Source organism: Wolffia australiana, chromosome 17 (genome assembly GCF_029677425.1).
Source record: "Wolffia australiana isolate 7733 chromosome 17, ASM2967742v1".
Taxonomy (NCBI): Eukaryota; Viridiplantae; Streptophyta; class Magnoliopsida; order Alismatales; family Araceae; genus Wolffia; species Wolffia australiana.
In genome coordinates this window covers 2,574,773-2,590,578 of record NC_135851.1, presented here as the reverse complement: position 1 = coordinate 2,590,578, position 15,806 = coordinate 2,574,773, and the positions used below count along the sequence as shown (strand labels likewise).

The 15,806-nt window shown below is 43.2% G+C and overlaps 1 protein-coding gene and 1 pseudogene across 1 annotated transcript; one reads left to right on the top strand and one right to left on the bottom strand.

The window, feature by feature from the left end:
* Positions 1-2,296, bottom strand: LOC144714622 (threonine-tRNA ligase 2). The gene is made up of 4 exons (XM_078589406.1): positions 2,151-2,296; positions 526-559; positions 339-436; positions 1-250 (listed from the first exon to the last, which is right to left on the bottom strand). Exons 1-4 carry the CDS (start codon positions 2,220-2,222, stop codon positions 143-145), a joined length of 312 nt encoding a protein of 103 aa, XP_078445532.1. The 5' UTR covers positions 2,223-2,296; the 3' UTR covers positions 1-142.
* Positions 2,297-13,738: 11,442 nt separating this feature from the next.
* LOC144714675 (uncharacterized) lies at positions 13,739-15,316 on the top strand (annotated as a pseudogene).
* The last annotated feature ends 490 nt before the right edge of the window (positions 15,317-15,806 follow it).

Below are 15,806 nucleotides of genomic sequence, written 5' to 3'. Positions count from 1 at the left end.
TAAAACAAGAATATGCATGGTTTCTTGATCAGAATGCCTGATTATTCCATCATCAGATAGAAAAGTGAATGGCCATTAACAACATTAAAGAAAAATATAGCTTTAAGCAACATACCATAGCACTTGAGACGTAGAACATAGACTAAGATCCCACTTTTGAATCTGCATCCTTCAGAGCCCGGACAAGATGGGATATTCTGTACTGAAGCTTGGCATTCTCTGCTATCAGCTTTTCTATTTCCTTTGATGCCTAAAAAAGCTCAATAATAAAACTCAAGGACTTTATTATGAGCATGATTGGTATCAAAGAACCAAAAACATTTTAGAATTGAGCAGACCTTTTCTCTCTCAGCCACAAGCTCCTGCTGAGAAATCTCTAGTTTCGAACGGACACTTTGAACCAAGGAATGTTCCTTATCACCGGATACACGGTCAGCTAGACAATCCAGATAAAGTAAGGCCAGTTAGGAAGAGGGATATGAAATTTGACATGTAACATGGTCAGGAATTATCGTAAGTGCTTACCGGAGACCGCTGCCTCGAGTCTTGCGAGGCGCTCCTGCAAGACCAAAGATCACATCTCAAAAAAGTTGTAATTAAAAATAAAATGGAGAGACTAAAAGAGTACTTGATAAGAATACATGTGTTCTTATAAAGAGATGAGTGGTAATCCAGAGGGGGGAGAGGGAGAGAGAGAGAGAGGGCTCTGAGAGAGAGAGAGAGAGAGAGAGAGAGAGAGAGAGAGAGGGCTCTGAGAGAGAGAGAGAAAGAGAGAGAGAGAGGCTCTGAGAGAGAGAGAGAAAAAGAGAGAGAGAGGGCTCTGAGAGAGAGAGAGAGAGAAAGAGCGAGAGAGGGCTCTGAGAGAGAGAGAGAGAGAAAGAGCGAGAGAGGGCGCTGAGAGAGAGAGAGAGCTCTGAGAGAGAGAGAGAGGGCGCTGAGAGAGAGAGAGAAAGATAGAGAGAGAGGGCTCTGAGAGAGAGAGAGAGAGAGGGCTCTGAGAGAGAGAGAGAGAGAGGGCTCTGAGAGAGAGAGAGAGAGAGAGGGGGATGAGAGAGAGAGAGAAAGGAAGAAAGAGAGAGAGAGAGAGAGAGAAAGAGAGAGAGAGAGAGAGAGAGAGAGAGAGAGAGAGAGAAAGAGGGAGAGAGAGAGAGAAAGAGAGAGAGAGAGGGCTCTGAGAGAGAGAGAGAGAGAGAGAAAGAGAGAGAGAGAGGGCTCTGAGAGAGAGAGAGAGAGAAAGAGAGAGAGAGAGGGCTATGAGAGAGAGAGAGAGAGAAAGGATCAAAAACCAAATCAATTGACAAACCCATTCACATGGAACTATAGGACAACTATTTCTCAACAGCTGAATTTGCTGGCAGGTTTCTCATTTATAGTTTCAAAGCGTCCAGTCATGTTCATGATACGATCAAGTAATAAAAGAGGAAATTGTTCTTAGACTACGCCGCTTGATTAAGAACGTGATATCAAACCCAATAACATCATAGAGAATCCTGAAACTATTACTTCAACAAAATCAAACGACGAGAATGGAGAAGAAAAAATTATTCTTTTCATACAAATTGGAAAAAAAAAGAGCTCAGAAAAATATTAACAATTTCTTGTTTGACTAGGCTATAGAAATCCAGGAGAAATATTATCAGGCTTGGATGGACATTTGAAAAAAATTTGCCTTGGTCAAAATGCAGTGCGACTTTTTAGAGGTGACAGAAGAGCAATTTACCTTTGATTCTTCTATAGAAAAAAAGATAATAAAGAATCGGCAAAGATAATAAAATCCCAGCACATATGATCCAGTTCGGGATGCCACTTAGACCAGAAACAAAAAAAATTGAGCACCACAGAGAATTTCATGGAAAGAACTTAAAAAGAGGAAGAGAAACCCCAATTTTTTTAGCTTCACTGTTCATCGTCACCAAACAATCGTTCTTAGATTCCCAAGGAAAAGGGTCTCATGATTTACCAAAAAGATGGCCGCCAAGCGAATAAAGAAAATTTTTTTACAGCCCAAGTAAATCTACCCAAACCCAGGAAGCACAAACAGATCTTGAAGTATTACAGCGACAAGGAAGAAGAAATGAATGTCTGTACATGATCAAAACCGGAAAAAAAGAAGATCGAATGAAGAAATGGAGAAGAAGGAGACGACGGACCTCAGCTTCTGCTGCCCGCTGCGAGAAAGTCTTGAGAATCTCTTCCAGCTGGGAGGCATCGCCGTCCGCCATTGCTTCTTCAAATCTCCAGCCAAGAGCTGAAATTGAAACAAGACTCCAGCTTTATATACTGAATTTTGTCTACTGATAAACTTATTTGGTAGCTGATATTCAGCTTATAGTCTTGCATCATCTAAAATCTTATGATCCAAAGAAATTCAGCATTTTTTTTTCTTGATCTTGGCCTTTGATAAAATGGTTAAATCTGAATACTTTAATCTGTCCTATTGGTAGCTGATATTCAGCTTATAGTCTTGCATAATCTAAAATCCTATCATCAACACAAATTCAGCATTTTTTCTTGATCTTGGCCTATGATAAAATGGTTAAATCTGTATAATTTAATCTGTCCTGTTGGTAGCTGATATTCAGCTTACAGTCTTGTATAATCAAAAATCCTATCATCAACACAAACTCATCATTTTTTCTTGAGCTTGGCCTTTGATAATATGGGTATATCTGTATATTTTTTTTATTTGCCCTATTGGTAGCTAATATTCAGCTTATAGTCTTGCATAATCTAAAATCCTATCATCAACACAATTCAGCATTTTTTCTTGATCTTGGCCTATGATAAAATGGTTAAATCTGTATAATTTAATCTGTCATGTTGGTAGCTGATATTCAGCTTAAAGTCTTGTATAATCAAAAATCCTATCATCAACACAAACTCATCATTTTTTCTTGAGCTTGGCCTTTGATAATATGGGTATATCTGTATATTTTTTTTATTTGCCCTATTGGTAGCTAATATTCAGCTTATAGTCTTGCATAATCTAAAATCATATTATCAACACAAATTCAGCATTTTTTTCTTGATCTTGGCCTATGGTAATATGGCCATATATGTATAATTTTATTTTTATTATTAGTTTTCTAGTTGCTAGTTAAATTGTTTTATAGTTTGCGGTCACAAGGTATAGTAATTGTATGTTTTTTTATGTTTTCACTTGATGAATTTTGCTGGAACTAGGAACAAGAAAAAAACTTGGATAATTGGCTTATGTGAATTACGTTTAAAAATCCATTTTGAACCAACCACATTTGCCCCTGGGGGAGGCTTCACAAGTACCCAAGTGCAGTTCTGGTGGAGAGCAGACATTTCTGCCTCCATAGCAGCTCTCCAGACTGAAGAGTTAAGTGCATGGGTGGTACTTGTGGGTTCAATGACCAGAGAAGAAGACGTGGAGGGTCGTACCTCGGTTTGGAGTGCATTTGAAGAACGAAGATATTGAGCTTGCTTGTGCGACAAGTGAGGAAGATCTAGCAGATTATAGATCCAATGTGTTCAGAGAGGTGGAGTGGATGACTGATAAGCCAAAAATAGGGGTAAATTTTATGCAATTTTAAACCCTTGTCGTTGTCAATTTTAGCTTATACAATAAAATTTATAAAAACTCTACTTAAGATGTGTAGTGATAAGTACGAGTGTCATCCAAGGGAAGCTTGTAAGGAATCAAATTGATGTTCTTCTTGAATAGTTTGAACATAATTGGGGTTAATTTAATCTTCAATAGAGATTAAATCACCCTAATTAGATGTGAGATTTGGAAAGGGGGGTAGAAGAGATGAGAGGAGTAGATGAAATAAGGGGCTCTATGTTGAATTAATTGATCCAATTGAAAGGATCAAAGAATTCAATTAGAGAGATAAATAAGAAAATTTAGAAGTGTTTTGGTTGGTTCTTTAGGTTTGACAATTCAGTAATAACTACTCTATTGGATAATGAAATGGAAAATTTAATATCCTAGAATGTTAACCCTTTTTATAAGTTTTTTTTATAGTTTTCTTTTATATGCATGTGGAATAGCTAGTAAATCTCTCAATTTCCCCTCTAAATCCTAGTCAAGGCTTGTACATTCCTCTCAAGCCAAGCGATATAGAAATTTAGACAGGGATCAAGAAGAAAGATTAAGAAATTCAACTAACAACATCCAAAATACACCAAAAGTTCAAATACAAAGAAGGAAAAAGTACCAAATAGGTTGATCCAAGCTAGAGCTCCTCTCTGTCTTGCAGCTTTGATAGAGCACCATCAAGAATGACCCCCTCCTCTCGAAATTCGGCTTTTATACCTAGGTATAATGGTAAAAATGACCATTTTACCCCTAATTAGTAATTAATTTTTATCTATCAATGTAGGCTTTATCTCAATGATACAGATAGAAAGAGGGGATCAAGACGAGCAAATACATAAAAAATTCATCTCACTCGGACTTTTGGATCAAAAGTTATGAATAAATGAATTTAAACCAATATTAGCCATTGGATTTAAATCATTTATTTATAATTTTTTTCTTTTAACCGCTCGTTGAGGTGTCATCCTCTCATTGACGGAAACCTTTCAACTTCTTCAGGCGGGTACATTCTTGTTGCGCCACGTACCCCCTGGCAAAAATAAAAAAAGAAAGAGAAAAGGCGAGAAAAATCAACACCGTAAATTTCGCCAAGCACCTAAGGTGCGTTTGTTCACTGCAATATCCACTCGCCATGTCACCGCCCGTGCGTGCGCTTTGTGTGTGCCGCACGGGTGGTAAACTTACCGCCCGGTGGCCACTATCACTACCTGTCGTCGGATTCTCATCCGATGGCTGTGATGAGGCCACGTCGTCGCCAACGAGGGTCGCCCTGTCATTTTACACATCAATCCTTTTTAAAACGTAAAATTTCCGCCCGACGCCTCCCAAAAATAATTGTGTATATACAATGAAAATTTACGAAAAGCCCTTCAAAGATCAAAAAATAATCTTAATACTCATTTTTTCCTTATAAATATATCTTTTTTCTTAAAAAATGCATTTTTTCCTCAAATAAATCTCAGAAAAATCCTAGAAAATTCACTGATTCATACCTGTAGTAATAAATCTCAAAATTAAATATTAAACTTGCCATTTTCATCCAAAAATAATTGTTTCAAGCTCAAATAAATCCCTTAAAATTCATAGAATTAACAGAAAATTAGGGAAAAATCAGAAATCACTTGAAAACAGTATTTTCATGTAAATAGATGATAACAAGCCCATTTTAAGCTCTTTAAATGTATAAAATTGTGCTAATAGCATGAAATAAAGACCGAATTTAGGGTGTTATCAATGACACAATGTCTTTTGTGGTAGAGGGAAGTGGTAAGGGACTACCAGAAATCTCATTGGCCGTGGTTGTTGGTTGTTCTGCAAGATCATCTTCATTTGGCTGCTGACCTGCGACACGTTCTTTGATGCAGGAAAACTAATGCAGGGTGACTATGGTGACGGTAAAGGGGACGACGCGTGTAAGACGACTGATGAGATAGGGGAAAAAGGATGATGAGGTGCTATATGTGGGGATTGGTTTTTGGAGAAGGTGGGTAAAACAGACCACAAATTCACACGGTCGATCTCGAGAGATTTAAATCCGATGAAATAATGGTGGTGCAGGCCTTTCCTCGTCGAGGGTGGGAGTATTGTCTTCAAACCACTGCGATGATGCCAAGCACCAAAATCAATACCTTGAATTCAAGCTCGCGGGAAACCTCAAGAAAAGACCTAATCCACTAGTCGTTGAAATTTCCAAAAAACTCAAACAAATCCAACGGCGGTGGAAGACTTCTCTAGGAACACTAGACGAAGAGCACAGGACACCAAAGAGTGTAAAGGGTCCTTCGGCACCCGGGGTGCGTGACGAGGATGCGGGGAATTCTGGTCGTATCTCTGGTCAATGTGGGGCTGGTCGAGATGTGGATGGCGTCAAGGAGTGAGGACGGTCGAAGGGCGATCAAGCGGCGCTCGGCGATCCGGGCGTTGGGTGGCCCTGGCTTTGGCGACCAAGCACTTGGTAGGCCAAGCGTTGGATGGCCTAGTCGCTCAGCGGCCTGGGCGTTGGGCAGCCCTAGCGTGGGCGGCCTAGCACCTGGGCGGCCGGGTGCTGGGCTGCCTGGTCGCCCGGTGGCCGGGGCACTAGGTGGCCCCGGCGTGGGCGGCCTGGCGCCTAGGCGGCCGGGCGCGATGCAGTCTGGTCAAGCGGGGGCCCTGGTGTGGGCGGCCTGGCGCCTGAGCGGCCAGGCGCTCGGGCGCTAGGCGGCCAGGCGCTCGGGCGCTAGGCGGCCAGGCGCTTGGGCACTAGGCGGCCAGGCACTCGGGCGCTGGGCGGCCAGGCACTCAGGCGCAAGGCAGCCTTGCGCTTGGGCGTTGGGCGTCCTGGCGCTGGGGGCGTTGGACGAACAGGTAGAGAGAAGAGGGAGAGAAAGAAGGAGAGGACGGCGGTTGGCAATGCGCGGCGGCGGAGGCGGCGATCTCGGGAAGAGGGGAGGATTAGGGCAAGTCCTCCAAGAAGAGAAAACTCAATTCCTGAATATAACTTTGCCAACTATTTCTTGCAACATTGGCCTATACATATAGGACTTGGAGGAAAGAGAAAATGCGAGAAATAAAAATAAAAATAACGATTGGCGACGTGGTATTGTGCCACGTCAAAGGGCAGTTCTTGATCTGACGTTGACGACGTGTCATGACGAGTGACAGGGTGTGCGTAGGTGGTGACATGATTGATGCGGGTGCGTCAACTTGGTCGTTGTCCGTCTAGTCCTGTAGTTGTTGACAACGTGTCGTGATGCGTGTTAGGGCGTGCGTAGGTGGAGATGTGGCTGAAGCCGGTGCGTTGACTTGGTCGGGCGACGGCGGTGGCATGTCCGCAGAAGTTGTGTTGACATCCTCGCCACCATTCTTGTTCCGTGTCATCTGCGGTCAAGGCAAAGTGAAAAACAGGATGGTCTGGCGGAGCTGATCCCAATAATCCATTAGAAGGTTGTGATTGTTTAAAAGACGGTGAAAACAGGAAGGCTGATTCATTAAAGATGACATCTCTAGAGATGTAGAGACAAGAGCTGGATAAATTGAGACATCGATATCATTTATGAAGTGAAGAATAACCAAGAAAGACACATCATTCAGATCGAGGTGAGAATTTTTTTTTACTATAGGGTCTTAAGTTTGGAAAGCACAGACATCCGAAGATTTTAAGAAATTTATAGTCCGGTGTTTTTCAATGTAAAAGTTCAAAATGCAATTTATTTTTCAATGCTGGCAAAATCATAGGATTGATAAAGTATGCAGCAGTTACCATAGCCTCATCCCAGAATTTCATCGTGAGTGAGGCTTGATGCAACATACTGAGTGCGTTTCCCGCTACGTGGCGATGTTTGCGTTCAACAATTCCATTCTGCTCCGGAGTGTGTAGGCATGAAACCTGATGCTTAATTCCACAAGTTAGAGGATATTTAGATAGAGACTGAATCTCACCTCCCCAATCCGATTGGAAGATCTGTATTTTGGTTGAGAACTGATTTTCAACCATTAGTTGAAACTGGATGAAGGTCGAGTGTACGTAGCTTTTAGCCTTAAGAGGGTAGAGCCACGTATACCTGCTAAATTCATCAATGAAACAAACATAATATGAATATCCAAGTAAGACTTAACAGGAGCCAGCCCCCACAAGTCTGAGTGCACAACTTGAAGGGGTCGCACAGAAGTAACTGTGGTGGAAAAAAAAGGGGAGCTTGTGCAATTTAGCAAGACAACAGGCTGAGCATATAAAGGATGAAATAGTTTGAGACAAAGGGCGACCAAAATGCAAGATAGTTTGTTTCAAAATATCTGTTGTCCTAGTAGTAGATGCCAGACATCCGCTGGTTGTCTCTCGCCCAAAAGAGCAGTGGCTTGTAGGGGAGTGATGCAGTAGAGTCCATCACAAACCGTTCCAGTGAGAACTAGCTCTCCCGTCATGCGATCCTTGATATAACAAGCAGTAGGATGAAACTCAACAAAAATGTGATTATCAATGGTTAACATATGAATAGACAAAAAGGTTCTTGGAAATTTGAGGCACACGAAGACAGTTTTTAAGTAAAAGAGGACGATAGACATGATATGATGGTATAGAGGATGACCTGAGTGATTTAATTGACAAACCCGTGCTGTCTCCCACATATAATTGCTCTGACCCGCCATAGGGAATGGCGCCGTGAAGATTTTATGCATCGTCCGTGACGTGGTGAGTTGTACCACTGTTGGGGTACCAGGTTTGTCGGTATGGATGGAGGCGGTGCAATGGAGCGACTGAACCAACATGCGAGACAAAGTACGCTTGTGTAGGTCCTCCAAAGGTATGTCCTGGTGGTCGCATCGTCATGGGTGAAGGAGAGTTTACTCGAATGGTGCGACGCCCGATGGCCTTGTTTCAATTGCAGCTAACATGTTGGAATAAACCATCCATTAGGATCTCTTCGACCACGATTGTCACTGCTCTGTGAGCCATAGCGTGCATGTCGCTCTCGGTGTGAGGTTGTTGGCTGGTATTGGTTGTTGGGGAGATTTTTCTGGGTCTGATTGGCCATAGGAGAAACTAGAGCTGCTGCCGCCTCATCGTCGCTTTCGAAGTTATCCAGAGAGACCTCAGCTCAAAGAGAAGCAAGTAAATCATCGAATGTAAGCTTTTCATTTTGGGTGGTAACCCCAGTGTGAAACAACCGGAACTTGGAACCAAGACCTCGAAGAAACACAAATTTTATGGTTCGATCAGCCACAAATTCTCCGGCATTAACCAATTCTGCCAAAAGTTCCCTAAACTCGGAATTATATTCGTTTAGGGATTTTGTCCCTTTCTTGATGGAGCGGAAACGCGAGGTTAACTCCATAATCCGAGTCTCAAAGGCAGAATAAAGCTCGGTGGCGAGCTTCTTCCAAGCTTCTCGTGATGTAAAACAGCCAGAGATGACAGGGAGAAGCTCGGTTGACATAGAAGAGATAATGGTAGGTAGTACTTGACGGTCATTGCGTTTCCACGGAGCATTTTCATCGTTCTTATCTTCTTCTTCAAGAGGTGGAGGATGAGTGAGATGCCTCCCCAAGCCTTGTGCCTTCACAATGGGCATGATTTGGATTTTCCAAATCAAGTAGTTGGTTTTCGTGACCTTGAGAGACATAGCTGGTGTTGTTGTGATGGTGGCCGCTCGAGCTTGTGGATGATTGCCCGCTATTTGGGGCTTCGACTGGCGAGGGAGGGACATGCATCACCATTGACATGGGAAGGCCTTCAATGGAGGCAGTGGCAGCCTCGTGTAGCTCTGATACCATGTGAGAAGTATAAGAAGATGGAGTAGTCGCAGAAGAGAGAGATTGAGAAGATGAAGGAATAGGGATAGGAGACGGAAATCCCATAATCAAAATAATGAATTGTCCAATAATTTATAAGAGTGTGAAGGCGGTCATGCATTTAATGACTTCATTAACCACATCGTCCAGCGCCATACTGTCGAGAATGATAGTTGGCACTGGTAGTCGTGCCGGGTGTTGGCAGCAGACGAGTGTCACCTCGGGACAACACGATATCAGTCTTGAGGCACTGTGTTTCAGTCAGACAATGGCATGGCTCGAGGCTAGTGGCAGCGTTCGTACGGGATTCCATAAGTTTCATTGTCATGTCGTCACTTGCGCTGTACGATGAGCGTACACTTGCCGTAGAGGTATCATTATCTCTAACATGAGCCTTCCATGCGTTATTTCTACCGCTGCCCACCCCTTTATCCTTTGTCCGTTGTAGTAAGTAGACAAAGATGAATCTGGTCAAGAGACAACGTGAAGGTCCATCAACGATCAGATTCATCTTTGTCTCCTTAATACGTTGTCACATCGCCAATGAAACCTTTCGCACATTGACGGCCCTCTTCGTCGATCACCGGGGCCCGCTCACGCCCGCCGATTGCACTCTTGATGTCGGACGTCATCGGGGACGTCATCAGGTCGACAACAAATATGATGGTTCGGTGACGAAAAGTGATGATGGTATCAAACGTCGACGGCGTCGTTGTCCGATGGATGTAACCCTAACGGGTTATGCGACTATGATGCAATAAATGAATGCCCTACGTGTCGTACGTGCAGGCTCTAACTCAAGGGAGGTGCCGAGCTCCAAGCTTGGACGGGGTTGCCGGATGACGGCGACGGTGGCCTCTCAAACCTCGTCAGAGCGACGTAGGCATCTACGACCGAACAGAATCAATCCATAGGGCTTGCATGTAACGGACGTACTCGTCCGTACTGGTAAGACACTCAAATATTTCATAGTTTTCTCTCAAGTCCTCGCTCACCTACCTAGCCCAAGGGCAATGGAGTCGAGACAAAGCTATACTGCAAGCGATAATTAAACGAGCGACGGGAGAGTACCGCGTACCTCATCAGCGTGGCTCATGGTGCAGGGAGTCGTCAACGGACGGCGGTCAGAGCGGGTTTAATGAAGAGGCGCCGGAGAGATCACGGCAGCTCGAAGAACAAAGGGGCGATGCCGAAGCTACTTGTAAAAGACAGGGAGGAGAGGACTAGAAAACAGCAGCGCTCGCGGCTCAAGCCTACCGCCAGTTCGAGTTGGCGTGCCTTGTGCGATAGGCAATGCCGACAGAGTGGGCAGCTAAGGTGAGCGGGCAGTAGACATGATCGTTCTGTTCTTTTGGTGCGAATTTTTGCAAATTGTTCGTTCTGTTCGGTTTTCTGAACAGAACAAAAATGAATTCGAACAGAACATCGAACAGACCCGTGTTCTGTTCTTTTGTCCGCTTTGTGCGAATTTTAGTCTAATTTTGTGCGAATGTGCGAATTTGTGCTAATGTGCAAATTTTGTTCATTTTTAAAAAGAAAAAGAACAGAACAAAGAACAAGGGCTTGTGCAGTTCTTTTGTGCAAATTTTGTGTTCGTTTCAAACAAACAGAACAGAACGACCATGTCTAGCGGGCGGTGACGGGAGAGTTGCCTTCGTGGCAGGACACCCGGATCCCCGTGGGATGACTGTCGAGGTAGTGGGGGTGGGCGATCGACCCACACGATCTAGCTAACCGGCGTAGAAATAGAGAGGCCAAATGATGAGACCGGACTCACCCCAGAGTATCGTCGGGTCTGGATCTCATACATTGACCAGGCAGGTTACTTCTCCTCGCTCAATAAAGACTTTAATTTCATGATCATGTGTCTCATCAATAAATTCATCAAAAACTTCAAAACTTTTACTTTTATTCAGGGTTTATCACAAGATTGATCAATTGAAGTATCATCTTGATTATCCATAAATAATACCTGAATATCAAAATTATCATCAGAATTACATGAACTATGTGAATCCACATTTTCATCTTTTCTTGAGCATGTATCTTTCCCATGATATTCATCCTTAGAAATAACATTTTGATCATCAAAAAAAGGGGATATGGTAATATGGAGAAGAGAAAATTGTTTGAAGCACGGACAGAACCGGAAGCGCCTGTTGTTTCAAAGAGAGGAAGACGGGTTATTCACATTTAATTTGATGATCAGAGGTGAATTGAATGTTAAGCAGTGATAAAAAGCCCTCCTATTGTGAACAAAAAGATGGACCCCTACAGCAAATAACATGGGTGTTTTGTATTGTATCGAACCTCCCCACATGGTAGCGATCCAACTAAAGATTTTTTTTCTATAATAACATCTGAAAATTATAAGTATCACCAAAGGGGCACAAAATATTCTCATCAAAATATTCTTTTGTTGAACATATATCATTTTCATATGTTTTATCCATAGAAGGAACATCTGAAAGTAGAACTTGAACGTTCAAAGTTTCAACAAAAGGAGATGAAATAGTTTCATCTTTATGTTCAAAAACTTCTTTTTCTTCATTTGACATCATATCACTTGGAATAGAAATTTCATTATCAACCACATGATTAGAAATCTCAACACAGTTGCTTGTACTAAATTCAACCAAATCTTCTTCAAAGTAGTCCTCGTCTGATTCTTCATAATTATATGAATATGGTCTAGCAAAACAAATCTCCAATTTTATCTTTTTCATTTTTCTTGTGAAATAAAATACCTCAATGTCACTGCATTCTTCGAACAATCTCGATAATAAAGAATTGACATCTTCTAAAAAGTTCATAATTTTTTCATAGTATTCTCCTTTCTTGTAATGTCAATTTCAGGAAATATATTTCTAACCATATTATGAAGTACTCTCATTCTGAAAATACATTTATATTTAAATTCCTTGTTTGTACTTCTTAAAATATTCTATTAAATATTGATCACTTTCATCCGAATCATCAAGTTGTCAAATTCTATTTTGAATCGATGCATACTCATTATACACACTTTTAGAATATTCATGCATTTGGCTATTATGACAAGATTGAAGATGATGACAATAAGAAGTTTCATGATTTTCAAAATCTCTAGGGACATTAGTAAAATTTTGTCGAGAGGAATGAAAATCAACATGAAATGGTTCACGTAAACATAGATCCAAATTTTTTTCATATATCCTCATCTGAAATTTATAATATCGATTAGGAAGATTTGAAATCATAATATGCTATCAAACACAAAATTCCAAAAAGACATCTAGGAGTTATCTTCAGCATTTGGAAAAAAATTCGTACCTGAGAATGATGATTTCCTCGTCCTTTTCATACTTAATAACCCTTAGAAGATATTAGTGTAAAAAAATTTACTAGAAAGAAAATAAATCCCTAATGGCCACCGTTCCCCGGCAACAGCGCCAATTGATAATCTCAATTTTAGGGTTAAAATTTGTCGTTAGTGATTGAGATTATTCAATAAAATATATTTAACCGTACTTAAAAATACTTAGTTAGTGATGAGTACGGATCGCCTCCATAGGGAACGATGATTAAGGATTTACTTTCTTAAACTAGTGATGATCAATGAGAGGATCGACAAAAACACGATTCAAGGATATGAGCTAGTGATATCGATAAAAGATATGTAATTATAAGCTAATTTAACATAGAGAAAAGAGTAAGTGATTGTGATGGATATGACAATGAACGACGGTATGAACGAGGATAGTGGTTGGATGTGGAGTGGTACGATGGCAAGGATGGAGAGATGAGAGAATGGGGATGTAAGTAAGTGAAGTGATAAATGCAACGTTGATAAAAAAACTACAACTATGATAACGATGATGTTGGGAGAGAAACAACGTAAGGCGAAGACACTTACCTTAGATCCTTACGTTCCGCCAGGATCACGGCAATTTGCCAATGCCGGTAAGCTCCCCCTCTTCTCTTTTGTCTCTTTCCACACACCCAAGACACCAAGAACACTCTTGATGGATCTCAAAACTCACTCTCTTTCAATCAGCCCACAAAAGTAGGAAGCAAGTTCAAGATGATTTTCACAATGATCTAGGCCTCTATTTATAGATTAGAGGGTATGGATAGAAAGAGGAGGGGAAGATCAAAAGTTATGGCCACTTGAGTTACCTTAGCCCCAGGCCATGCTATTCCATGATATTGGAAAAATGAAATGGCAGCGTGACGTTTTATTAGTATTGAAAGCTGGGTTGAGGGAGGGAACCTCCTGATTTTAATCAGAACGAAGAAAGCTTGCTTGAAACTCCGGGGGGGGAGAGGAAAGCGACAGCGGTCCCGACAAGGCGCGTAGCGGTTACGAGGAATGAGGCGCGAGGAGCGTGAAGATTAAGATGAAGACGCGAGTGAGCGAGCGTTTAGGAGCGAAGTAAACGTTATCCAATTATTTCAGAACGTAAGGGGCGAACGAGCGGGTTACGAAGTGAAGATGAATGTTACGAAGTCAATGAAGATGAATCTGCTAAGAAGTCAATGAAGGCGCGAGTGAGCGGGAGCAGAGTCACGAATAAAGAAGATTCAGATTCATCATAAGAAAGTTCTGTTATTTTGAACATAAGAAGTCACAGCGAATGAAGAAAAAAGAAACCCGGAAACGATCGTTCCCGTTGGGTACTTTGCTTCTTATAGTCAAGGTTGTTTTCAAGCGCTTGAATTGAAGTAGCACTTTTTTAATATGAGTTGGGATTTTTTTCTTGCAGTTCTTCTGTTACTTTGGATAACCAAGCGAGGAGCGGGGGCGACGTGCGAATTTATGATCAGGTGCGACGGAGCAAGAAAATAAGAAGAAGGAAAAGGGAGGCCACCCGGCCTCGCTCGAATAGGAGGGGGGCTTTATTCTGGATCCCGCCTGCTTGCAGAAATGAATGGATCATAGGGTTTTCTTTACGCTTCGCCCCTTCTGATCCTAAGCGCCTCCGCTTCGCCCCTTTTGCTCGTCACTTCTTCGCTCCGCTCCCTCGCGCCTTCGTTCTTTCTTGCAGAACCAAACCCTTCTGCTCGTTGCGCCTTTGACTTCATTACTTCGTAACCTTTCCAATCACTAAGACAATACCAAAAATGTTTCGTCTTTTATCGGCCCCAGGGGAGTTTACTCGACCCATTCTCCAGTCTCCCGCACAGCTCAAGTGTGCGACTCCGTATGAGGACCTCCTTCCCTTCTGCTCTGCCCACTCTCCGTTCACACGGTTATCAAAGTGGAGGAAGGGTGGGCAGTAGGTACCACGAGCCCTCTGTCCCACACATCTATCCAGAAGCAAGTGTAGTTCATCGGTTCCACCGAATGCTCCTATCTCTCGGCAAAGATCGTGTGAGTGTGCAGTTATGCTTTGGATGCTTCGCCATGGACGACCCAGTTCCCGTTCTTTTCTGGTGCACTCGTTTTGTATCTCCGACACACAAGGAAGGACGCAGTGGGAAGCAGCCCTAGCCTCTGTCCGGCCGATCATTCCGCTGGCATCTCGCATTCACGCCCCCGTTTTTCTGCCGCTCGGGGATGTAGTTGTAGATACGTGAGTCTTAGTGGGTCGTTGGCTCCACCAGTTATCTCCTTCTACGACATGCTGTTGTCGTCGCCATATTCCATATGTCACTTAGTCATATCTGCCTCGTTCAGATGCTGAACCTCCGAAATAAACGGAGGACTTCATTCAGTGACTCCGCGATCGCCCTCTAAACGATCAGAATAAGGTAAAGCTTGAAGATAAGTTTTGTACTCTATTAATTTCTCAGTTCCTCTAGTCGGGTGGGCGCCGGCCGGTCTTTCGGCTATATCCCCCTAAAAACCGTACGTGCGGGTCTCCCCGCATGCGGCTCACGCCATTCGAGGTGGCCCAGCCCTTACTTCGTACCTGTAGTAAAATTGAGACTGCTCGACTTCGCCGCTCCCGCTCGTAAACGCTCCTAACTAAGCGCCGTCGAACCCGCTCGTAAACTCTTCGGAACCTCTTCAAGAATGAATGAGCCGTTCATGCTGAACCTTCCATTTCCGTCAAATGACCCGGCCTCCCCTGGCTCTTCCACCGTCCGGGCTCCCTTTCCTTCGGAACCTATGCGTTGCTCCCCCGGCGCAGGCCTACCACGCTTCGCGCCTACGGCGTTTTCGCCAGACGGTCTTTGCCAGTAGTGCCATCCTCCCCGCTGGCTGTCGTATGGGTGGGTTGTCCCTTGCTGCCACGCTCTGTTAGGCGCTATGGATGACAGGAAATTGAGTGGTTGACTTGGACAGCAGGCGGGTTACACGTTCCACTGTGCCGAGATGTGAGGTGCAGGTGGTGATGATCACCCCGGGGTATGCGCTAGCGCCCTTGACGGGCACTCCAGGACCCGCCAACGCTCGTGAAAACCCAGGTGGTGATATAATCACCCCTGCCGACCGGATGTGTGGATAACGAGGCCACCTTCACAACCTTCTCCCTTCTATCCC

Coding starts and splice junctions, on each gene's coding strand:
- LOC144714622 (XM_078589406.1), bottom strand. CDS start 2,222: ATGGCGGACGGCGATGCCTCCCAGCTGGAAGAGATTCTCAAGACTTTC. Junction 437..525: donor ACTCGAGGCAGCGGTCTCCG/GTAAGCACTTAC, acceptor TGGATTGTCTAG/CTGACCGTGTATCCGGTGAT. Junction 251..338: donor TTGTGGCTGAGAGAGAAAAG/GTCTGCTCAATT, acceptor GAGCTTTTTTAG/GCATCAAAGGAAATAGAAAA.